Genomic DNA, 25,473 nt, shown 5'->3' with positions numbered 1-25,473 from the left:
GGTGCGGCTCTCAATTTAGTCGTGCTTCTTGTCTCAAATTCTTACGATTTCTGCCTCTCATCGGCGTAATCTTTCTGTGTTCTGCGGGCTGTCTTGATATAATCGCATATATGAACGACCTTGCCTCTAGATTTTTCCTGGACCATCTCGGCCAGTTGATCCATTATTCCCGGTCTCCGTTCAACACAACGGGAATTGACTCATTACGTTCCATCTAAAGCTTTACACAAAGCGGTTTAGACGACGGCGTGATAAATACTGTTGTAGGAAGACTCTACTAAGGGTAAGTGAGTGTTCCAACTTTTTATCAAAGTTTATCACACAAGCACGCATCTTGTTCATACAGTCTGCATCGTTCAACAGCTCAGTTCATATTCGAGTTCTTACGATCATCGGTGTGCTGCAATCCCTTGCGATCAGTAAAGATCGTGCAACGTTTTCTTTCAGGTAATAACGCCCAGTTTGCTGCGCGCAATGACTGTACCTATCTCAAGGGTTCTTCTCATGATTCCTTAATCAATGTGCCACGTATGTAATGTCGTGGTCTTGTTGCATCGGCGTACAATCGAGACTTTGTCGAGAGGCGTCACATAATTGCAACTCTAGCTCCTTAGCTCTTGGTTGCAGGGTTGGCATGAATCTCGTTCTTATCCATCATGGATCTGAAAGTTCTCACTTCGCGAATTCGAAATCCGCTTTTCGTCATCATAGCGCTTAACTGTTCTTTCTCTAAGAGTTGCAAGGTAAATTGCAGTTGTTGCTCACGACCTTCCTTGGTCATTGGCCATATGAGAATGTAGTCAATAAGTATATGGCTTATCTAGGTATGGCTTACACGTTCGATTTCATGAGGTCCATGAATATTGTCGATGCATGTGTTAGGCCAAATGGTACGACAAGGAACTCGTAACTTCCAAAGCGAGTCCTAAAGGTCGTTTCAGGGACACTTCCTTCTGGTATACACAGTCATGGACATCCTGTCCTCAAGTTGATCCTTGGGTGGCAACTAGGATCTTATGATTTTGTCTGTTTATGTTGCCAGTCGTTGGCAAAGGATTCTGATTCTCAATTCTCAGGAATTTACGCAAAATGGAACTGCCAACTTTCTCCTCATATCCCTAACTAAAGGCGTCATGTCCTTAACTTCCTCTGTCTGGTAGCTCTTGCAGTTACGTCCGGAGCTCATGCTTTACGGACGAAGTTAGTCGGTAAGACATTATTCGACACTGGTGCTGCTCTTGGCACGTTGTTTATCCTAAACTTCTCTTGACGCTGCGAAGGGGCATTTCTGGCAAGTCTTTTGAAAAGGCTACTAGAACTTCTTCCATCGCGGGGATGTTCCCAGGTTCTGCAGTCTACTCAGAGGCATTTCTATGCCTCTTCGACCAATGAAGGATGTCGTAGATCTGCCGCCTTATGGGGTCTAGCATCCTTGCGCCTATTACAGTAAAGTTGGGTTTCATCATTCGCACGAGGGATGCGTCTGATTTTCTCGTATTGACGACTTCAGCTGCATACTTGGATTTCCGATCCATGCTGATTATTATGACCTCACGAGTCAATGGTAACAGAAGGTTACGGCCCTCTGAGTGCCTAATCACGATCCTTAATCGCTTCGACTGTTTAAGCTATCCTTCTATATGCCCATTTCTAAAGAATACGGGACGTCTATCTTACTTGAGACTAGGCCAAGAAGTTTCTTAAGTTCTAAGCATGCAAGGTTAAGGTTGATGCCAGTATTAGAAATAGATGCATAAGGGTGGTTAATAGGGAACGTACCCGTAACCGCATCTGGATCCTAGCGTGGTTCACGAGTTTCGATCGTGAAAACCCTTCCTTGCTTGTTTCTTCTTTGGGCAATCTTTCCTAAAGTGCCCTGCTTCACCACATTTGTAGCAACCGGGTATTCTCTTATTTCTTCCATCTGGGTCCTTCGCCCAACAGGCGTCCCTGTTGTGCCCTTCTTTTCCACACTTTCCACACCTAGGCTTCAGACATCGACCTTTATGGTGAAAAGTGCATTCTCTGCACCTCAGCTTAGTCCCCGAGTAAACATTACCACCTGCCCTATTAATGGCTCCATCAGTGCTCCTGCCATGTGGCGAATTCACTTTCTTTCTTTTGTTTGCTTTAGAGCTTCCATAGTTGAGTTGGGTGCTCATCTTTAGGTTTGAGAACTTCCTCTTCTTGTTGCTTGACGACTCCACATGAGTCTCTTTCTTGTTATCCTCATATTCCGAAAATTTTCCCGCACCTAGAGCCTCTTCAGTAAGGGTGACACTCATATCGATAGCCTCTGCGATGGTTGAGGGTTTTGAGGTAGTAACCATGCCCCTAATCTGGGGTGCAAGTCCCCAAATGAATCGTTCTATCCTCTTGAATTCCGGTTTGACTAGGTAGGGGACGACCCTAGACAAGTCGTGAAATCGCTGGACGTATTCAGGAATCTTCGGTCCGTCCATTTTCAAATTCCAGAACTCCACCTCAAGCTTCTGGATTTCAGTCCTAGAACAGTATTTCTTTTCCATCATTTCCTTGAGCTCGTCCCAGCTCAGTGCATAAGCAGCATCTGCACCAAGGGTCTGAACCTGAAGGTTCCACCATGAGAGTGCGCCATCCAGAAATAACCCTGAGATATAGGTAACGCTTTGTTGGGGTGAACAGTTACTCATTCTTAGAACTGAGTCCGTCTTTTCTGTCCAACGAACAAATGCAACGGCACCTCCTGTGCCATCAAAATTCAAAGGCTTGCAGTCCAGGAACTGTTTATAGGTGCAGCCAGTTGGAGGGTTATTCTCAGTCGTGCCATTGATGTGCTTAGAGCGGAGGGCTTCATGTCGTGCAATTGCCTGCGAGATGCATTCTTGCAGCTCGGCTTCTGTTCTTGGTAGCGTACTGGTGTTTGTGTCTCGCCTGGGCGGCATTCCCTTCTGCCAAAACGGTATGAAGTAGGTTAGGCAACATTCCAGGTGTCTATGAGGTACATAGCACCATAAGCCATTATGTAATCACCCAATTTCACATGTATACATAAATACTCAATGTATGAGCGGGAAACAGTTACTGAGCCTTCACTTAGGCTTGCCAACTTGGCTTAAAATGAACTTGAGGTTACATTGCCACGGTCATTTAGGTTTCAGTTATTTCCCGCTACATTGGTTTTCTTAGGTTTTTGGCTTTACTGGGGCGTACATTTTCCCTTAGAGGGGGTTGCTCGTGTATGGGTGATAGAGAGTGCAAAGTCGTTGAATCTCTTGAATGTTTCTCATCTTCACTTGCTTAAATGTCGTTTTCCTCAAACGTCTCGTACGCAGGTAGAAGTGTCAGTCACGAAGTAGGCTGAGACAGGCTTCCTACTTTCTTACGTGCTAAAGCACTGATCTATGTGATGTTCTACCAGATGAAGGTGAGGACACCTATACATTGAATTTGGTGTGGTTTTCATTAGCTCGACCCGTAGAGTCCACCAGGATTTCTGTGCACTACAAGTCGTTATTACGTGGGCCCCCGTAATAATAAATTGTCTTGCACAGTTACCCCAATTTTCTCTCGTCCAAGCAGATGATTGATCTAGGAGGGGACACTACTGTCCTTACACTCCTTGCCATGGAAAGGACCATTGCGGAGGTCCATGCGCTAACATTCGTTACTGTTATGCGCGTATAGGCACGATGATTAGATGGAATAGGAATGGAGAGAATTCCTAGTAGTTGGAGGGGCACCTTCGTGATGAATACTTCATCTTCCTTTTCTAGTCAAGTATGTTGTCAATTTTGCTTCACATAATCCGGAGGGATCTCGTCCCGTTGATTAAGAGTTCGTTCAAGGTCGCCGCCTCTGCCTCGTCATCACCACCGTAGTTTGGCATCTTCACGTTCGAGAGGGAAGAGCAGCCATCTCCTACGGAAGTAAGCTCGGAGTCTTGTCTGGTAATCACTCCCAGCCACGAGCTTTGCAAAGGACGCGAGGTCGATAGCTTCATCGTGCGAGTCACGTACCGTAATAGGAGTCGGAGTCGAAAGAATTTTATTCACGTCAATAATCATTCCGTACACTTATTCGTATGCATGAATACAAATAACAAATATGCTACTTAGCATAATCAAGTAACTTAATGCATTATACCACGTATAACTCTCGTTTTGGGGGGGGGGGGGGTCATTTTGTCAAGTCTAACTTTTGTAGACTATGCCTTGGTTGGCACCTTACTCTATGGGTATTCCTCACTAATGTCCTTGCCTTGTCTTTTCTTTGAAAAGTGTCTGACTCGTGGATCTTGGCGCTTTCGTGAATGCAATGAAAACCATTTTGTAAAATGTTTTTGTGAAAGCACTTTAGTGATTGTAGTCTAGACTCGAGAAGGAATCCTAGTTCACTACAATCGAAGCTCTGATACCAAACTGTCACACCCTGTCTTTTGCGGAAGCGTATGATGTGTGACTAGCTTGTTATCATTGCATTCGATCATAATAAACAACTACATGATTTAAAACAATGTTCATCCATTCGGAAAATTTTGAGGATCACAAACACTTGTCATTTAAGTTTTAAAACACAACCTTCATCTAGGTTACAATTCAACAAAAGTGGATGACATCTAAACTTGTAGTCTACTTCTAGTTACAACACTTGCGCCCAAGATCCATCCTGTCACCTGAAATACATGTAATTTTGGAAAACATCAACATAAAGTTGAGCGAGTTCATGCGTTTTGCATACCGAGTATGAAAACATGGTATGTATCTTGTATAAATAAAGTATTCTTGCAAAAATCAAGTTTTCTTGTGTACACCACGTACTAATTGAATGTTTGTACAAAGACATTTCGGCATGTGAGGACATATGGAGCATTAGTGTTGGCTCCTTTAAGGCATGTGAGGACTTATGGAGCATTAGTGTTGGCTCCTTTAACTATGTCGATTACCCTCGACTGTGTCGATTAACCTCGATTGTGTCGATTAACCTCGACTGTGTCAATTTCCCTTGACTGTGTCGATTACCCTCGACTGTGTCGATTTACCTCGACTGTGTCGATTTACCTCGACTGGGACACCGAAGCACTCAAGAGGTCACATAAGGACCATGAGTGGGGCTCGGCCGTACCCGTTAGATCTAACCCTCATCCCTAATTACTGAATGTTTTTAATGGCTTGGTACTAGTTTTCACCAAGACTTTATGGCATTTTTAGTATTAAGTCTATGCTCACATGATCTAGTAATTTCTAGGCATTTCTTAAAGCACATCATACTTGGTTCTCGTTCTCACCAAGTGTGCTTCTCGTATTTTTGTATTCTCGATTCGTATTGCACTCGGTACTCGTTCTCACCAAGAGTGCTTCTTGTATTTTTACTACTTGTAAAAATATTATAATGTTTGTAACATGTATTTCACCCCCGAGAGTTATAAAACCAAAAACAGTTAAAGAAAAGGGGGAGCATGAACTCACAACTTTGCGTTCCTGCGTCGTAAACTTCACCGGAGTTGCTTATCTAGCGTCGTGACCTAAACGCGTTTTATTAACGTTAGTCACTAGACTTGTATCGCACAAGTGCAAGTCACTATCTTTTGTATTTGTGTTCTTGTGTTAAAAATATTTATATTTTTAACTATTTGTCTTATATCATTTTCTCAAAAATAAATATACGTATCTTGTATTTTGCACCCGAATTATGTATTTTGTCCAAGTAATATATTTTCATAAATATATCCTCTTGTATGTGTCTAAGCATGTTGTATGTGTATTTTCATGTTTATACTCCTCATGAGTATTTAGTGTATCTTTACGTCTCAATACGCTAGCACGTATAACACATACTATATACACTTACACAAAAGTTGGTGATAAAATAATATATATTTTTCTCTCAAAAATAAACATATTTATATCCACTTTTATTTTTGAAGAAATCCTCATTTCTTATCACCAAAAATTAGGGAAACCTTGGTAATACCTTTAAATACATTTTTAGGGAATAAGTTCTTCAAAAACTTATATTTTTCTAAGTGTCAAAATTTATAAAAATTTTGACAGAGTTTCCCCTAAAAATGGAGGTTTCCCATGTTTTCAAAACATGTGTTTATTTTCTTTTAAATCGTCAACAATCATCAACAACAATTATCAAAAATAATCATCAATAACAATTACCAACAATAATCATCAACAACAATTATCAACAATAATCATCAACAACAATCACTAATTTTCCCCATTTCATGAACTTGCATATTTACAAAAATGTGTAGTAATTTACTAGCACATTTAGTAAGTCTTATTATCTTTAAAAATAAGTTTAATTTCTTAAAAAAAAAAACTTTATTTTTAAAGAATATGAAGTTCCACAACTTCTAGTCGGTTTTTACGAAAATTATTTCTTTGTTAAAACTTTTGTTACACTAGTGTTCGCACACTTGTTTGATCACAAAAATCACTTTTGTTTGTGTAAGATCCGGATTAGAACATGTGATTTCTTTTGACGCTTGGTCTTTTGAAAATACCACTTGTGGACACATAGATCGGCTAGTTTTAGACACTATTTCATAAGTAAAAATACTTTTACACAAGTTCATGTTTCTTGTGTGGTAGAGTTTCACCTTTTAACCCTTGCACCATTTCAAACAAGCTTATGTCAAGATCCATGATCTTAACCAAACAGGGTTAAATGATGATCCGAGCTACCACAACGTAGATCGGGCCTAAACAATCACAAATTTCAATTACTACAACATTTACACAACTAGTGAGCTTTTAACCATCATTTTTCATGTTTTTAGTAGACTTTAATGCACCTTTTTGTAAGATTTCGAGTTTTAATCATTACACATCATATTAACCACTTCAAAATAGCTCAAGAATGTGTTTTAAGCAACATACCACTAGCTCGAGGCTAGGGAAGTATCTAGACGCGAATGTGGTGGATAAAAGCTAGAGAAAGAGGTCCTTCGAGCTCCGAGTGCACCAAGCCTTCTTATGCGTGACACTTGACACTTGTATGATGTTGGAATGTGAAGAACAAAATCGAAAAATATGATGGATGATCAAGGGGTGTTCGGCCGAAAGTTTTTGAGGGAGAGGAGAGAGTAGTTTTGTGGTGTTGGGTGGTGAATTGTCTAGTGTGCCATCTCAAGGTATTTATAGACATTCCATATGGCATATTCCTAGCATATTCCTGGCATATTCCTGGAATATTCCTAGCATATTCCTGGTATATTCCTGGAATATTCCTAGCATATTCCTGGCATATTCCTGGCATATTCCTGGAATATTCCTAGCATATTCCTAGCATATTCTTTGGAATATTCTTAGCATATTCCTAGCATATTCTTGGAATATTCCTAGCATATTCCTAGCATATTCCTGGAATATTCTTAGCATATTCCTAGCATATTCCTGGAATATTCCTAGGTTTTCTGCGTTGTCTGCGTTTTGCAGTGTAAGCACTGTGTCGCGTAGGAACACACGGTACGTGCTTAAACTTGAAAAAATAACGTTTTTAAGCGTTTTAATTTATTTTTCAACACGAACCTGATTAAAATAAAATTTTAATCATAACAGAATATTTGTGGGATTAAATATTATCCGGGCGGCCATCAACGTTCGTTTCGCAGTTTTGTCGCAATTAGTTCTGCTCTTAAAGTGTGTTTCGGGTGCTTTTTAGTGCTTATTTTTGCTTTCATATAGCATATATATTAAACCCTTGTATGTACTCTTGGGTTTCAATGTATTCTTGTTATTGGACCTACACCTAGGCTCCAATTTTATTGTCTGACTGCTTTCTGCAGTTCCGTTGACACAGTGTGTCTTACCGGTGAGTTTACTAATATTTTTGACGCAACGCTCTCGTTTTTGCATAAAGCAATATTTTGTAGTATAAAACGTACATGAATTCACTTGTATGGAATTCAGAAACTTATTTCTCTTGTAAACTAGATCATGTATGTTCATTAAGGCACATATCACTGTTCATTTAGTGTACGGAATGTACGGAAAAGTGACGGTTGTCACATTTACCCTAAAGGACATAACGTGCTACAATTTGAAACATTAAGTACAAAAGTCATCAATTTTAAAGGTAAAGGACAACGCCTGAAATTTGGGACAAACATAAAGGACAAAACTTGTAATTTACTCTAATTATAAATTGTTGTGGAAAGGGATAAGTGTAACTAATTAGCCATAATTTTGTTAAAAAAAAGGGATTTAAGTATAATAATATGAGAGACTAAAATATAATTAGTGTTTAAAAGACCAAGTTACCCTCATTTTAAGGGTATTTTTATAAATAAAGAGTGAAGAAATTCTTATTTTTTGAGTATCTTAAAATATCTCCGCCTCATGCATTATAATATAATATATATAATAAAGTAAACCTATAGGGGACATGTGTCGTATTACCATGCATCCTTAGGCTATAGGGTGTGGTCATGATCCTTATGGATTCCATGATCCTCCACATCAGCGCCATGTCACTTGCTTTTAATTCATCATTCAAAACCACTACCCTATGGGTATGGTCATGACCCAAACCACTATTCTTTTATTTTAATTTATTTGTAAAAAAGGAAAAAGATATATTAAAAAAGGAAAGGAGGCTCATGGTTGCCATGGTTTAATCCATGCCAACCATGGTGGATGAAGCAAGGGGATGGTGTAACAATTTATTAATGGTCCTACATGGCAATTAATGACCCAATGATGCTCCCCACACCCTTTAGCCTTATAATTATTCCCCGCCCTTTTTTTTCCTCTAATTTAGTTAATATCCTAATTACTCATGATTTTTTATTTATTAATTAATGATAAAGATATTGTTAATTAATCAAGATATACTATATAATAAAGTAAACATATAGGGAAAAAGGGAAATATGGATAAGTTCTCAATATTTGACATTATATGAATCACTTTAGGTATTTTTATTTTATCATGTGTTTATTTTTAAAATATAGTGTTAGTGTTATTATTATGAACTATATTTGAGCTACTTTTACTACATTAGTTACTTTGAAATTTAAATTTTATGGCTACCTTATTAAAGACCATTTCAAAGAATAATAATAAGTTTGAAATAATTATCGTTAAACCAATTATTAAGAAAATAAAATCAAATTTAACTTTAAACTAATCTATCTATATTTATAACATATTGTTTAGTATAACGGATTATTTATTACTGTTAATTTCAAAGATTATTGATATACAGTTATTTGATTTTATTTTTCTCTTATCTCTTATTTATTTAATATTTCTTTTCTTTAACTATTTCTTTTGTTTTTTTGTTTATTAATTATTTAATGTTTCATTGATTTAACCACGTGCAACACAAAAGTTTCTAACATTTTAATAAATAAATAAAAGAAAGTAAAATGTTATAAAAAATATACAATACATCAAAGTTTTTTTTTTCAGAAACATATATAGACGATTGTAAATATATGTAAGTAAGGATACCAACCCGGATAAAACTTCATTAGGATCAAACAAAAAGAAAACAAACATCGCATGCAAATGGACGGAGTATTCGAAAGATCAACATATCCTTATCGTCGGCGGCAGAAACTTCTCGTTCTCCTGATCCCTAGGGACGGCCATTGGCGACGGTGCAAAGATTACCGCTACTTTGTAGGACGCTTATGATACGTAGGCTTCTTTTCTTTTTCTTTTTTACTTTCCATTTGATGCTAGAATATAACCGAAACCTAACATTTGATTGTAAAGATGTGTTGCTGAAAAATTACAAGGATGCTGATGACAACATCAAGAAACTCAAAGACTTAGGGGCTAGGGTTTTGAATGAAGTGGATGCAAGGAACATGAGCACAAACCGCCATTTTCGGGGCCATACATATGATTTGATCATCTACAACTTTCCACACTCCGGTTTTAGATATAACGACTCCAATGATAAAGCTATATGGTATGAACTGATCTCGTTATCTCTATATATGTTATTGTTATTCTTGAGGGTATTTTTTTATGTTGTTGCTTTTCTCGTGTAGCGATCATACAACACTGGTTCACGAGTTTTTCAAAAGCGCTTTCACTACGTTGAAAGAAGATCGACAAGTTCAAGTAACCCATAAGAATTATTCGTATTAGAGAACGTGGGGTATCACAAATTTGGCAAAGAATGCAAACTTGATCTTAGTAAAGCAATAAAAATTTAACATCGAAGAGTAATACATAGTTTTTGAATGGAAAAATTACTACAAATAAATAGATAAAATACGCTACTAGATAATAAATTTTTATTGAAATAAAATATTTATTTTACGGAAACAAAGACGCAATGATAAACATATTTTGATAGTGATAAAAAAACCTAAATTATATATATATATATATGCTAATTGATGCCGATTATTTGATACACGCCCACAAATTAAAATGGAGTGAAAAATAATAAAAATGGGGAACCAGCATGAGCCGAACCTAGGCCTATCCGGCAGGTTTGACAGAGTTTTGGCCTCGAGATAACCGGTTCGGTAGAATATTATTGATAAGAAAGGAGTAGAAGCAGAATAGACACCGAACAAGTTAATTTAAACTGGTTTCTATTGATTATTTGAAGTTACAGAATCACGAAACCAATTGGACAGAGTTTCCCCTCTAGGAACCAAAACTTGTCCAAATGAGGAGACCTCATCCTTATTTATTCCTTATTTATAGGCATAGTGCATCCGCACATACATCTAAGAACGGATGGACTTTATCACGGATGAGCACCTGGGACAGATCAAGGTCTATTCGCACGAATGCGCACATTCTGCGAATGTGACTCGGACAGATGTGATGTCCACCAAACCCATTGACTTACTATTAGAATAGTAGGGCTTAATAGTGTGTGTATATATAATATCATTAATTTTTTGTTCTAAAATCTAAGCTCACCATGGTAATGGATGTTTATTCATTATTGAAAGTATTTAGTCAACCAATATTAATCATAAAAAAATAACAATAAGGGCCACAATTGAAATAGTTTGAAAGATGTGGTGTAAGATGACGGAAGGTGGTGAAGCGGCTTTGAGATAACACAAAATGATAAAAAAAATTATATAAATGAAAGATTAGTGGTAAGAAATTATTATCCATGTACTGATAACGATTAAAGCAACTAGGAGGGAATGAAAGATGAATGAAAGATAATGAAAAAGATTTCTAAAAGACTTCTACAAGTGAGCTATAGGAGGCAAAAGGTATCCATATTTATATTGCTAGGATATCTTTCGTATATGATCTAGAACATTCTATATGAAAATTTCTCCATACTAATCTGTGATATATGCAAGAAAACATTCTAATTTTTCTTAGACTTCTATATGGCATTCCTTCTATACTAATTTTAATTTTATATCCTACTTTTAACAAACGATTCCAAAGAAACTCACATATCAATGTTATATCATCCCTCAAATAATTGTAAATTGATTTTTTATTATATTTTAAATCGGGTTAATATCATAGAATGACAATATTACTTATTTTTTTTCTTTAATATACGTCCTTCAAATATATCTTTTAGTTAATCACCAGAGGCACATGATCTATCAATCACCAGAGGCACATGATCTATCAATCACCAGAGGCACATGATCTATCACTAACTTTAAGGACTTGTCATCTCATAATTCGTTTTTATGGCCACCAGACCCACCCTCCCGATGGAGGTGCGCCCTCTGGTTTGTCTAAATCGAACATCCTGGCTTCGATTCCACCTGATTGTATTCTGATTCAATAATATCCCAATGCTATTGGTGTGGGGTTTCAGATTCATCTTTGGATTGGCAACTAGGGCTAGTGTTCTTCAACAAAAATCACCAGGTCTGGTGTGGTAGTGACCATGGCGGTGCCGGCTCTCTTGGCCAGAGATGGCATCTTGTGTCATGTCAACTCCTTTTTCGATACTGATAACGATCATTGATGGAAACATAGAATGGGATGTTATTTGGTTGATGTTTTGTTCAACGGGAAATAAAGGTATAGGAAAAATCCCATTAGTTTGGAAGCATCCTTCTAAAGACTGTTGTAAAAGTGATTGCTGAAGACGAGATGGCGCATATGCTTCATATCGGGCTTGCTTGTGTGACTCGAGTCTAGGATAGATGCCATCGATAGATAAAGTTGTTTAAAGGATTGTTGACTTATAATTATTGGATTCTTTTGATCATCGGGCCTCTCCCAAGGATAATAGGTCTAAATTTTTTAGAAAACATACTAACATTATTCACGTAATAAACCCTTCTCGTTCAATCTTAATCTCCCTCCGTTGTTGGATGAGACCAAATTAACATCAGATAAAATAAAAATGTTACATGAATATCAAAGTGAGATGATTCCAACCCATATCCATATTCCCATTGACCGGATAAAAACAAAGAATGAGCAATCTCCTTAAAAAAAGTTAAAAAAAGTGGCCCATGCAGGTCTCGAACCTGCGACCTTCGCGTTATTAGCACGACGCTCTAACCAACTGAGCTAATAGGCCAATCGTGATGTACTTTGAGTTTATAAATATTCAAAAGCATACAAACACGTAAGAGATTTCCAAAATAAAATTGGAACTTGATAAACTTATCATTATAATATATAATAATTTGTTTAAAGGTTGAAAATTTGACATGTTCTAATTATATTATTAGTAAGTTATATTGTAATTTCAAAAGAGAAATTGTTTCAACTTCATTGGTATATTGTTTATAATAATAATAATGATCATATGACTCATTTTTTATATTCGGTCAAATCACCACAAATAAATGATTAGATAGACCATTTTACATTGCAATTTCGATTCATATAATTTAAACGAAAGGTGTACAAAGATCAGTCTTGTCTCATCCTAATTTGGTCCAAGATAAGGATAGAGAAACTTACACCGAATACTAATATCGTGTCGTATCATATTGATGTGGACTGAATATATAAGGTACAATATTCAGTTTTGAATTTAGCTCAATTTCGGTATCGGCACCATGCCGTACGGTGGTACGGTACCAATTCAGGACTTTTAATAGTACACCACGACGTACCATATCAGTACTGAACGAACATATATGGTAAGGTATTGGGTTTTTGTTTTAGCAAAACTTCAATGCTAGTACTATGTGGTACGATATCAAAGTTTTGCTAAAACATATGGTTCTGTATGGTGACGGTGACATTCTCATCCCTGCTCTTCCCTTGTCCAAGATAAACTTGGTTTTGATATTCGATACTTAAACAGTTTTTTACTAAATAGTAAATATTAACGGCATTAACTTTTATATAGATATTGTCGTTCCAGTTTAACTAGATGCACCGCAACGAGGCGTATATTAATCTTTCATTGCTGATGATACCATTTTTATATAGATTCACATATGACATAGCTATTTTATATGTCCTCTAATCTTTTATGACATGTACAAGCTTCTTGTGGGACAATAGTTAAATAAATGAGAGAAAAATGAAAGAAAAACGAGACATTGAATTAATCATGACTTAATAGTTAACGCACATAGTATAATAGCATTGTACCCATGTGGAAAAGTAAACAATTTTTTAATGTAAATTTACAGGATTTAGAATGTGAGATGCGGAAAAAAATGTGCCATGAGGCAATGAAACTTTAACATTCCACAATTATTCAGATGTGTCGTAGTCATGTGAAATTTGAACTATGAGCAGTATTGTAAAATCTGACAATTTTGATTGAATATGCATATGTGACCATCGTTCACCCCCCCCCCCCCGGTTCACCTCCCCTCGTCCCCATGCTTGTGATATGCTTCCCGCCACTACCCTCCTCGCGGCCCAGCCATGGTGGTGCTCCATCCACCGATTGCCTACGTGGCCTCCCCCTCGCGCCGCACTTCTATCCCAACACATATCCTTAACAAGCTTGCTAATGTGGAATTTTAACTTTTGTTTTTCAAACTTATTTTATGTTTAAATGATTTAAAGTAAAACTTTACATATTTTTATTATTTTATCCGAGTTATTACATTAAAATGGTTTAAAACTAAAGAGTAAAGTATACAAATGGTCCCTGGGGTTGACCAAAGTTTCAGAGTTGTTCTCTAGCTTTCCAAAACTACATGAATGGTCCCTGTGGTTTGCACTTTGTAACGCTTTTAGTCCCTAACTTTTTTTTCAAAAGCACATCGATGGTCCCCGTGATGTGCACTTTGTGACACATTTTTGTTAGCCGAGGAGTAAATGTGTTACAAAGTTCAAACTACAGAGACATCCATGTATCTTTGAAAATGTATGGACCAAATTCAAAATTTTGTTTAACGAGAGGAACCATGCATGTACTTTACTCAAAACTAAAAGTGAAGTTGATGTACAAGTTGTTAAAGAAGATAATGTACAAATGTACAGTTAATGATGCACTTCAAATCAAATTGGTACAAAAAAGGAAAATAAAAAAGCCCAACAAAAATGGTTGGAAACTTGGAAGTGCACTTGTTTAAGGGTAGTGGCTTGTCCGAATTTTATCTCCAATACCAAGTTGGAGATAGTCTTATTATATATAACATAAAAATAATGGTGCTTAAAAACTAACATGTATTATTCATATAGCAAATTTCAACTTCAAGTGTGTCAAGCCAAGCAAAGATAAATCTTTTTTTCTCACATGCGTTAACTTTCAAATTGAAATTATTAATATGCGGATTATTTCGTGGTAAAATTTTGAGTTTTGAAGAGAAAAAGTGGGACTTGGTTAATAGGAAATGAGGCGTGTGATGACTTTTTAACCAAATAATATAATCTTTTAACCTTAGATGCTATTTAAAAGCATTTAATCAATAAATGAACTTAAAAGAGAATAACAATTGCATTTATATAATTTTTTAAGGCCGATAAATAGTGATTGTGAATTTTTTTACAGCTCAATTTAGATGATGCTAACACGCGTGTTTCTCCCACACCTTAATACCTTATCATTTGATTTACTAGATGGCTGATTCAAGATGGTAAAATGTCATGGTCAAGTCATAATTTTAAGGTTCTTATCATGCAACGATTTTTTTTATAATATTCGGTCTTTATAAGACTATCCGTTGCGGCTCAAGCTGGCGACCGGATTCATCCTCTAATATTATAACACATGGTGCTGACTAGACGTCTACTCATCACATTGCCCACTTGCGCCCTCCCTCACTTGAGAGTCTGTTGTGTAACTTCACCAATAGCACCCCAAAACAAGTCCACTCGCCCAAACTACCACACTCACGCCTGCTCACTCACACCCCCAATAGCTTGACACTGTTGTGGTGTTTGCGAGCCACCGTGACAACCGCCTGGCTAGCGACTGGTGCTCACAACACCACAACACAGTCTAAATACTATCAATAAAGGTTGTTTATTTCTTTATTACAAGGGGATAAAAACCTACACTTTATTGACGAGGGTTCAACGGGTTATTCACAGCAATTGTTCGACTCCAGGGGGCAGGGGTTTGTGTTCAGGAGGTTGGGGTTTGTGTTCAGGAGGTTGGGGTTTGTGTTCAACGGGTTATACACTTTATTGGCGGCGCAGCTTGTTGCCCGTCTACCTTCTGTTTTGATGTAACTTAACAAGTTTTCTGCACTTTATTTATATATCTTTAAAAAAAATCAAAATTATATTATTATTATCGGTTTCTTTATAGTCGTTACAAAAGTATAAAAAGTAACTTACATATTTAAAAAAGAGTTAACTGTCATTTTCGTCCCTGTGGTTTGGTCACTTTGGCCATTTCAGTCCATTTTTCAAAAATGCGCCATTTTCCTCCCCGACGTTCTGAAAAGGTGCCATTTCAGTCCAAAAATCATAACCCAGTTAAGTCAGTTAGTAAACAAGGACTGATTGTGTAAATTTGTAACACATAAGGACTGATTGTGTAAATTTGTAACACCACCACCACTAGCCCTGCCACCACCACCACTCCGCTGCCACCACCACCACCACCGCCACCACCGCCACCACAGCCACCACCACCACCACCGCCACCACAGCCACCACCGCCACCAGTTAAGCAACGGCGTTGGATTCCTCCAATCCTCTGATGTATACCGAGACGATGTTTGACGTGGTTCCCGTCGTGAACCTCCGACGACCTCCGTTTAACCGGCGAAAGCTTGAACTCCGACGAACTCCGGTCGTCTTCGAGGGAACAAGAAAATAAAGAAAGTATACCGAACAAAAGGATAACGTGAGTTCCGACGTGACGACTTCGATGAGAATTCGAGTTCTAGCTACGTCTCTAATGTTGCGAGCTTCCTCTCCGGTTGTCTCCGGCGAATTGTTATCGAAACAGGGAGATGAGAGAGATGTTGGATTAATCGGGTTCGTTCTCGGGTTACACGGGTCGCGAGTCACGGGATTTTGTTCGGTCAGCGGGTCGCAGACCATGGATTAACTGGTCAGCTGTTACGAGTTCATGCAAACGTGGGAAAGTGAACAAATTGGAGCTGTTTTGCTTGCGAAACTGTAGGACCAGTAGAATAGATCTTTGACCGAGTTTATTGGAGAGTCATGTGGCTTGGAGCTTTTACGTGGAGTTTATTTTCAGCACATGATTTATTTGTTTTGTTATATATATAAGATAGTGCTAGTATGTTTCTTTTGTACCTTTTTTTGTTTTATCAAAATAGTTGCCCAGTTTCCTTCTGCATAGTATCTTCCAATTCACTATCATACACACATACGTAAGTTTGTGTGTGTTGTGAGGGTTGAGTGTAATTGGGCCTGTAACCAACGGAATTATTGCTAATTTAAATTCTCCGTTTAACCGGCGAAAGCTTGAACTCCGACCACCCTTCTCATCTCCGGCTAACCTGCAACTCCGGTCACCATTGTTGTCATCATCGGACATCATTCCCGTCATTCATCATAATTACCATCATACCATCATCGGTCACCATTGTTGTCATCATCGGACACCATTGTTGTCATCATCGGACATCATTCCCGGCTGTGGTGGCGGTGGTGGCGGTGGTGGCGGTGGTGGCGGTGGTGGTGGTGGTGGCTGTGGTGGCGGTGGTGGTGGTGGTGGCAGCGGAGTGGTGGTGGTGGTGGCAGGGCTAGTGGTGGTGGTGTTACAAATTTACACAATCAGTCCTTATGTGTTATAAATTTACACAATCAGTCCTTGTTTACTAACTGACTTAACTGGGTTATGATTTTTGGACTGAAATGGCACCTTTCCAGAACGTCGGGGAGGAAAATGGCGCATTTTTAAAAAATGGACTGAAATGGCCAAAGTGACCAAACCACAGGGACGAAAATGGCAGTTAACTCTTTAAAAAATGATATGATCCCCGCTTTTTAATAATTCTCAAACTTTTGAAAATCACACATCGAGCGGCCCAATCACTTTCAATTATTGTTGACTTCCTTAAAAACCCTCCAACGTTCACTAAGGGTGAAGGGGGTGCACACCTAATAGGTGAGTGCACTCTCTTACGCCAAACCAATCCCCGTGTGCCACGTCAACTCCCCTCTTAAACTCCCCTAACACCCCCATTTGATGGCGCCACTCCCCTCTTAACTCCCCTTATTTTTTTATTCAAAAAAAAAAAAAAAAAAAACAAAGAAAATCTGGGATTGGTTGAAACTGGCATGGCCCCACACAATCAGCCTCTCCTCCATCGGTGAACCCACGCCCAAGTTCAACCCCGAATCGGGATCCCGCTTTGATGGCGGCGGTGTTCCCGATCGGGGAATGCCATCACCGAACACCCTCCCCGAAGGCGCCCCGGACACCCTAACCAAGTCAAAAGTTTTAAAAAACCCAAGGTTATTTTAGTCACTACCTATTTAAAAGGCAATAGGCGGGTAATATCCGGTCCTTAAATTCCGTATATTTTTTCGGGTTCGGATATTCTCAATCAGTGATTATTGGAGCAGATAACCAATTCTTTCGAATCATCTCAGTTTTCCTGAAAAAGGTTAGTCAAATCACTCTTGTTTTATTGGATTTGTTAGTCTATTTCCAGTTTATGATTCCGATTAGGTGTTTTTGTTATCAATTTGAGATTTGAAATGATGGTAGTGTTTTATGATTGGTACCGATTTAACTGAATCTGGATGTGTGTGTGTTTTATGATTGTTATGAATAAGCATGAGTTAATTTGCATTGTAAGATTATACACAGTGGGGGTGGGGGGGTGGGGGGGGTTATGCGACATGTGGACGCCACCTCAGCACGCGTTAGAAAAGTGACTTGGTGCAAAAAAGGGAGAAGTGGGACGGGACGTGAAGGGGTAGCGTTCTTCCACGTAGCACACACTTTATTATTATTATTATTATTTTATATTTATAAATTATATAAAATCTATTAACTTTAAAAAACCATTAATACAAATTAAACAATTAATAACATTAATAAAAAAACATTACATAATTTAAAAAATAAAAAAAAACATAAATAACTTAAAAAAACATTACGTAACTAAAAAAATAAAAACATTACATAACTTAAAAAAATGAAACTAAAAGAAACATTACATAACGAAAATTAAACGTTAACTTAAACATACTTAACCACGCCGCGGCGTGTTTGAAGTCACGGCCATACGTTAACCTGTACTCGACAAGGGCGACTTGGATGACGTCGTCTTCGTTGAGCTCACCATTGTCGTTGTTCACAGCGTTGTCAACCATCTCAAATCTCGAACTAGCCATACGAATAATCTTGAAACGTGAACAAAGTGGCCTCACCCCTATGCATACAAAATTGTTGGAAAACTCCTTCCCAAAACGGATGCGTGGGTAAGGGAGGCGCGTTGTCGGTAACTGTTGCGATCCAAGATGCACACAACGCAATGTCCTCTTCTTCGTTCCATGGATTCATTGCCATTTTGAAGAGTTTTGTGAGAAATGAAATGAAAGTTGAGAGATTTTGAAGGTAAAACATGGGTTTAGATTAAATAAGAGGAGTAAAATTATTTGAAAAGTAAGTTTTCTAAAAAATAATCATTGGGGGCAACGGCTATTATCCACACCCAACCACGAGATGCCACATCGCCACCCCAAAGCCTTCCACGCCGGTGGAAACCCCCCCCCCCCCCCTCCAACTCCATGCCATTCATGGGATGGTGTGCCCGGCGTGGAGAGGCCACCACGCCGCAAATCCATGCCCACTCCGTGTGGTCTATCAAGAACCATGACTCAAGTGACATTTAAAAAATTTGTTTCGCAAATGTAAATTTTATATATTGACAGGCATAAGTTCCAAATGTTTTGCACATGCTGTTTCTAGCTTCTTGCAGTTTCTTTTTTTCTTACAAATTGGTATACATAAATGACACGCATATGACATATGACATAACTCTAACTGCTTTATTAGTGTTGAAAGATCGGCCTAATCTTATCGTTTGATACACAGGGAAGTTGGTCTCTTTAAATGGAGGGTGTCGAAACAAAATCATTCTCACTAGTTGAAGGTAGTCAGATTGGTTCCAAATTTTCTACCTGCCTCGCCGAAAACGTTGAAGGTGAGGCCCTTATTACATATTTACATATGTTTTTGTGTAGTTTGCATATCACAGGCAGAACATGTGCAAGTAGCCATTTCAAAATGGTTCTGTGAATTAAACAAATTGGTTAACTTGCGCGTTATACTTTGTTTATACCATGGTTTTAAAAAACGTTTGAGGTGTCCGCCTCGAGGCGAAACGGCCAAAAAACGAGTCTGAGGCGCGCCTCATGGTGTTTTTAATGTATATGCGCCTTAGAGGGGCTGCGCCTCAGGGGATTTTGATAGTTGTTTTGATATTTTTGACTTTTTGTGTCAATTTCAAGCATTTCATATCTTTTTTAAGTGTGTTTTTGATGATTTTGATGAATCTGATGATGAAATTAGTTAGTATTATTATTTCTATAATATATATAATTTTTATATTTATTTATTAATACCGCCTCGGGCCTCGGCCTTACGCCTCGTTTCGCCTCAAGGCTTACGCCTTGTGAGGCAAAGGGAAAACGCCTCGAAACTCGTTTCTGTTCTTTTAAACCTTGGTTTATACTAATTGAGCTTGTAATGCTCGGAAATTAGGGTTCCAGCAGTGTGTTAAAGAGATCCTTAAGCTGATAGAACAAGATGGCAATCTATCTGAAACAACATCTGAATTTTGTGATGGCAAGAAGTCGAAGTTAACGACGCATGTAGCTGAGTTATCGCGTATGCACGCAGTGTTGGTCGATCAACATGCTCACTTAATTGGAGAATTCAGCAAGGACTGCGAATCCAAGATCGAAAAACAGTATCTCGATTCTTATGATTCAAGCTCTCCGCAAGTTACTCAAATGTTTACGCCTGATAAAACGAGCAACACACGTAAATGTAGGACACCTATCGGTTTAGATGCACTTTTGAGCTCTGGTGGCGGTGGTTCGTATGCTTCTAGAAGAGAAGGCTCAGAGTCTTCCTTTTCGTTATCATCAGATTCTGATTCGGAATCTTTCATGTCTATTAACAAGCTTCGTATTTCTCCGGTCAACGATGATGCATTGAAGGTCAAAGAAACCAAGGCACCTGAGGTTCAAACTTTAGTCGACGAAAATACTAACTTGAAGGAATGCAATCGAAGATTGCAAGAGGAGGTATCCATATACGTAGCTGATATATCAGTTCGTAACGATCAAATCACAGAACTGAGCAGAAATCTTGATCAGTCAATGTCGGATATCGGAAGGCTGAAAATGGAAGTAAGTGAGAAATGTCGGTCAGTTAACGATTTGAATAAACACTTGGACTCTTTGAAGTTAAAGAAAGATGAAGTTACTGCTAAGGTTGATACGCTTCGAGCTGAGAAGCGTTCTCAGGACAATTTAGTCAGAGAACTGGAGACCTGTTTGAATTCGATACAAGTTGAGCATGTGGGGGTACTTTCGTCTTTTGATAATGCACAAGAAGTTATAGATGAACTAAAACTGAAAGTGATGGAACTGGAAAGAGAAGTGGTAAGGCAACGGGAAGTTATATTCGATACAGCCGAGGAGAAAAGGGAAGTTATTAGCATTGGCGCAGCATAGTGGGGGCGGGAGGGGGCGGCCGACCCCCCGAACTTTTCGCTCAGTAGTGGAGAGTATGTAGTTTCCGTATAGAAACTTTTGTGTATCTACGTTTTCGACCCCCCCCCCCCACCCCTGTTTTATAGAAATTTTTGGGTATGTACATTTTCGAACCACACCCCCCCCCCCCCCGGTCGAAAATTTCAAGCTTCGCCACTGGTTATTAGGCAGCTATCTTTCTCACTGGAACATTACATGTCCGGATACAAACAACTTCGCCAAGCGTTCATTGGCAACAAAAAGCATGTTGTTTTGACTTTTTAAGTTGACCAAGTACACAATGGGTCAACACGGTTAGTAGTCCCTCGGGTCCTTTATGTATAACTAATAACCTTCAAATCATCTGGTTTGGGATATTTGGTTCTTTCTTTTGCTTGTAAAGTCCGGACATTAGATGAATGTTATGCATCCATTATTCTCATAAATTTGAATGTGTTTCTTTAAGGGTGTTTGACTTTATAATAGTCAAAGATCATTTGAAGTCCATTTTTTTATGAAATGGGGTCTTTGTGTTTGAGGTTTCAAAAATGGGGTTTACTGGATACCCAACCCCGGAATCAAATGATTGAGCTCATGTATGTCAATGTTGTATGCTTAACAGCCACATTGATCCACACTTTGGTGGATATTTATTAGGGGTGTGGGGTTTGTCGAAGCTCGAGCTCGGCTCGCTTAACTTACGAGAGCTTGAGCTCGGCTTGTTGCGAGCTCTATATCTAAACCTCTAGCTTGGCTCATGAGTAGTTATTCAAACATGAGCTCGGCTCGGGCGGCTCGATTATTATAAATTAATTGTTTTGCATATTTATAATCATCATTTTTATGTATAACATAATATATGTTATTTAGCTTTTTAACATAGGTTTATGCATAATAATAATAATAATAATTGTTATATAAACAATATTTAACATATTAAATAAAAGTGATATAAACGATAGGCTCACGAGCAAACTTAAACCCGATAAGTGAAGTTTGGGCTCGGGCTCAAGCTCATCTAAGCTCGGCTCGTTTCGAACTTTTAGCGAGCCAGTCTCAATTAGCTCACAAACGACTTGGCACATTTACAACTTTGTGGATATATACATGGTTTCCCATATACATGGTCCATGTCAGCATGGGTCGATCCATGAACCACTTGTTTACACATCTGTTTGTACTTTATAGTTTACAATTTGGGGGAAGGTTAACGTACAACAATAACCTCTTAACGTGCGAAGCGTACGTGAGTAAATTACGTATATTATAAAATTCAAACTCTAATCACGCATGAACAAAACACAGAAAATCACGTATGAAGTAAAAACCTACACTTTGTGGTCAGGTACGCTTCACACGTTAAGAGACTTTTATATTCTACACTTTCTCTTACTATTTAACCCAATTCCTTGAATTGTTTTTAATACAAGTTTTCAATTAGCTATTTTTTATAATCTAAATTAATTAATTTTATAATAATATACAAAAATAGTCACCCATCTATCCAGAAACTGGAAATGCCTAAAATACCCCTGGCTACATATTCAAAGGGCATAAAGGCGGGTAACAGACTAACAACTTCCACTACCAGATTTTCAAACCACATCTCTCTCTCTCTCTCTAGAACGCTCACAAAGAAGCTTCGATCAATTCTTTTGAAACAGTTTCAGTTTTCGTGAAAGGTTAGTCGAATCTCGCTCTCACTTTCGTTTCATCGATGTTAATTCTTGATGTCTGCGTTATCGTTTATCGCTCTCAATTTCGTTCAGATGATTGATTGGATCTGATTCATTACAGTTGCTACAATGGCGGTTTTTAGTTAATATTACTACTGATTATAACTGTTTCTTGTTAATTTGTTATCATCTGTGAGATTAAATTCATCTGTGATTCTGTTTTTAGTTATGATTAGTACTGATTTCAGTTAATTTCTTCATCATTTGTGATTCTGTTTCTGTAAATACGTAGTGTTCGATGATTGAATCGATCTGATACTGTTGTTTATTTGCGGTTAATTACTGTTGTTTTTTTGGATAAGATGCGGTTTGATAATTGAAAAGATCTGATCCATGACATTTTCATTGAATTTAATTGATTCTTTAGCGTATTTTGTATGTGTTGTTATTGATTAACTTAACATCCGGAACTTAGGGTTATCTAGGGTTTGTAGTTATTTTCTTGGGTCGAATTAGTGAAATTTTCGTTTGATTTGACAAATGCATTTACTAAATATCACGCAGGATAGTTGGTATCGCTATAATGGAACGTGAAGAACCAAAATCACCCTCTCGACCAGAGGATAGTCCGCTACACGAATATTCTGCAGGCGTAGCAGAAAACGTTGTAGGTGAGGTTTTTATACCGTATTTGTTGAATTCTGTTGAAAGAAAAGACATATGTGTGTTAATTGGGATTGAAATGTCTGTGAATGTAGACTTCCAGCAGTTTATTGATGATGTTTCCGAGGCGCTAGAACAAGATGAAAGTTTCAATGTAATGACAGCCAAAAGTTATGCTAGGAAGAAGTCTTATATTGTCAAAAAGTTATCAGAGTTATCATCGATACATACCGCGTTGGCTGAGCAATTCGGTTATTTGATTGAAGACGTCAGTGCGTACTATGCAACCCTGACGCAAAATCCGCATCTTGAGTCTTCAGATTCGGACCCTCCGCAAGATACTCAGACGCTTGCTCCTAGATTCAGTACAGCTACTGGCTATGATTTACTTTTGAAAAAGGATGGCGGTGGTTTTTATCTTTCTAAGTCAACTGTCAAGAAGCCTGCAATACCACCGGTCAATGATGATGACAAGGACTCTAAAGCCTTACTTGAAAAGATTTCCAATTTGGAAGAAGAGGTGGCGAGTTTGAAACGAAAAAATGAAAGTTTAACAGTCGAAAATGACGAGTTGAAGATGGAGATTGAAGAAAATATAGCAGATGACAAGGTTGATGACAAGGTTGATGACAAGGATGATGACAAGGCCCCTAAAGGCTTACTTGGAAAGATTTCCAAATTGGAACAAGAGGTGGCGAGTTTGAAACGAAAAAATAAAAGTTTAACAGTCGAAAATCGGAAGTTGAAGAAAGATATTGAAGCAAATATAGCAGATATGAGGCTGTACATGTCCAAGTCTAAACGGGAATATAAAACAATGGAAAACGGGTTTAACGAATCACGAGAGATTGTTAAGAAGCTTGATGGACACTTGGCTGGAGTTATAGCAGAGAAGATAGCTAATCAATTAGACCATGAGTCTGAAATGAAAGCAATGAATGTGAAGGTGAACCAGTACATGACCGAAATTGCACAGCTGAAAGCCACACATGAGAAGAAAGAGAAGATCTGGAAGGGTGTTACTGGCCAGTTAAGACAGGAACTAACGGAAAAATCTGCGTTAATTGGTCAACAAAGTGAGCAGATGAGCAAACTTTCTGCTGACAAGTCTTCTCAGAACACTTTAATTGATCAACTGAAAACTGAACTGGATGCAGTCAAATCTGAGAATGCGAGGGTAATTCCGTCCTTTGACAATGTACAAAAACTTATAGATGAACTGAAGCTGAAAGTGGCGGAACTGGATAGCGAGGTGGAGAAGCAGGTGAACGTTAAGTCAAATAAAGAGTAGTTGTTCGGTTTACATACTATGTAGATTCTCTACTTTCATTTGTCAAATAGAGAGTAGATTTCGTTCAGTTTACATACAAAGATACTCGTGTCCGCATCATGCTTATTGATGTAGAACTTTGTAGATTCTCGGTTTTCGTTTGTAAATGAATCAGGATGTTTTCAAAATCATGTTTTTGCTCAACTGTCTGTTTTTAAAGGGTAAATGAACTTCTTTGTAACACATAGTTAGTACACAAGTGTTATTAATGTTATTGTTTTTTTGGAAACTAATGATCAATTAGCGTTTAGCGTTATACACAAGACGGTTTATAGATCTAGATAAACTAACTTGTCAACAAGTAGGCGTATTTTATAAGTGTACAAGACTAAAGAGAGCTTTTTTAATCTAGTCAAGCCTATTTTTCATACAACTTTTAAGTATCATTCATTATAAATAAATAACTATTACAAGAGACAAATTTTATTGCTTATTGTGAAACACACAAGGGATTTTGTTTAAATAAAAATGTAACATTACTAATTAGGAAAAGTGAATATCCCCATTGACTCAATAAAAACAAAGAATGAGCAATCTCCTTAAAAAAGGTTAAAAAAAATTGGCCCATGCAGGTCTCGAACCTGCGACCTTCGCGTTATTAGCACGACGCTCTAACCAACTGAGCTAATAGGCCAATTGTGTTGTTTCCTCGTTCAAACAAAATATAATCGAGGTTGGGAATGAAATCATCATAGTGTATATTCAAACCAGTGTGCATATAAAAGATTTAATAAATAAATGAGAACTTGATGACCGTATTATCATAGTATATGCCCAAACC

At 37.9% G+C, this 25,473-nt stretch overlaps 2 protein-coding genes and 2 non-coding genes across 4 annotated transcripts; 2 read left to right on the top strand and 2 right to left on the bottom strand.

Annotated features, from left to right (window-relative positions):
• Positions 1 to 12,412: 12,412 nt before the first annotated feature.
• On the bottom strand, positions 12,413 to 12,486 carry TRNAI-AAU. Its single transcript has one exon. It is a non-coding gene; the product is annotated as a tRNA-Ile (tRNA).
• A 5,027-nt stretch (positions 12,487 to 17,513) lies between these two features.
• Positions 17,514 to 21,488, top strand: LOC110907846 (protein NETWORKED 4B). The gene is made up of 4 exons (XM_035983540.1): positions 17,514 to 17,917; positions 19,357 to 19,465; positions 20,026 to 20,981; positions 21,204 to 21,488. The coding sequence occupies exons 2-4, from the start codon at positions 19,375 to 19,377 to the stop codon at positions 21,306 to 21,308; spliced, it is 1,152 nt and encodes a 383-aa protein (XP_035839433.1). The 5' UTR covers positions 17,514 to 17,917; positions 19,357 to 19,374; the 3' UTR covers positions 21,309 to 21,488.
• A 1,081-nt stretch (positions 21,489 to 22,569) lies between these two features.
• LOC118486784 (peroxisomal and mitochondrial division factor 1-like) lies at positions 22,570 to 24,820 on the top strand. Its single transcript, XM_035983539.1, has 3 exons — positions 22,570 to 22,705; positions 23,264 to 23,370; positions 23,458 to 24,820. The coding sequence occupies exons 2-3, from the start codon at positions 23,283 to 23,285 to the stop codon at positions 24,651 to 24,653; spliced, it is 1,284 nt and encodes a 427-aa protein (XP_035839432.1). The 5' UTR covers positions 22,570 to 22,705; positions 23,264 to 23,282; the 3' UTR covers positions 24,654 to 24,820.
• Positions 24,821 to 25,252: 432 nt separating this feature from the next.
• Positions 25,253 to 25,326, bottom strand: TRNAI-AAU. Its single transcript has one exon. It is a non-coding gene; the product is annotated as a tRNA-Ile (tRNA).
• Between the last annotated feature and the right edge of the window lie 147 nt (positions 25,327 to 25,473).

The sequence above is a fragment of the Helianthus annuus genome, chromosome 14 (genome assembly GCF_002127325.2).
Source record: "Helianthus annuus cultivar XRQ/B chromosome 14, HanXRQr2.0-SUNRISE, whole genome shotgun sequence".
NCBI classification, from domain to species: Eukaryota; Viridiplantae; Streptophyta; class Magnoliopsida; order Asterales; family Asteraceae; genus Helianthus; species Helianthus annuus.
Note: the sequence above shows the minus strand (reverse complement) of the source record. Positions and strands in the feature narration are given on the sequence as shown.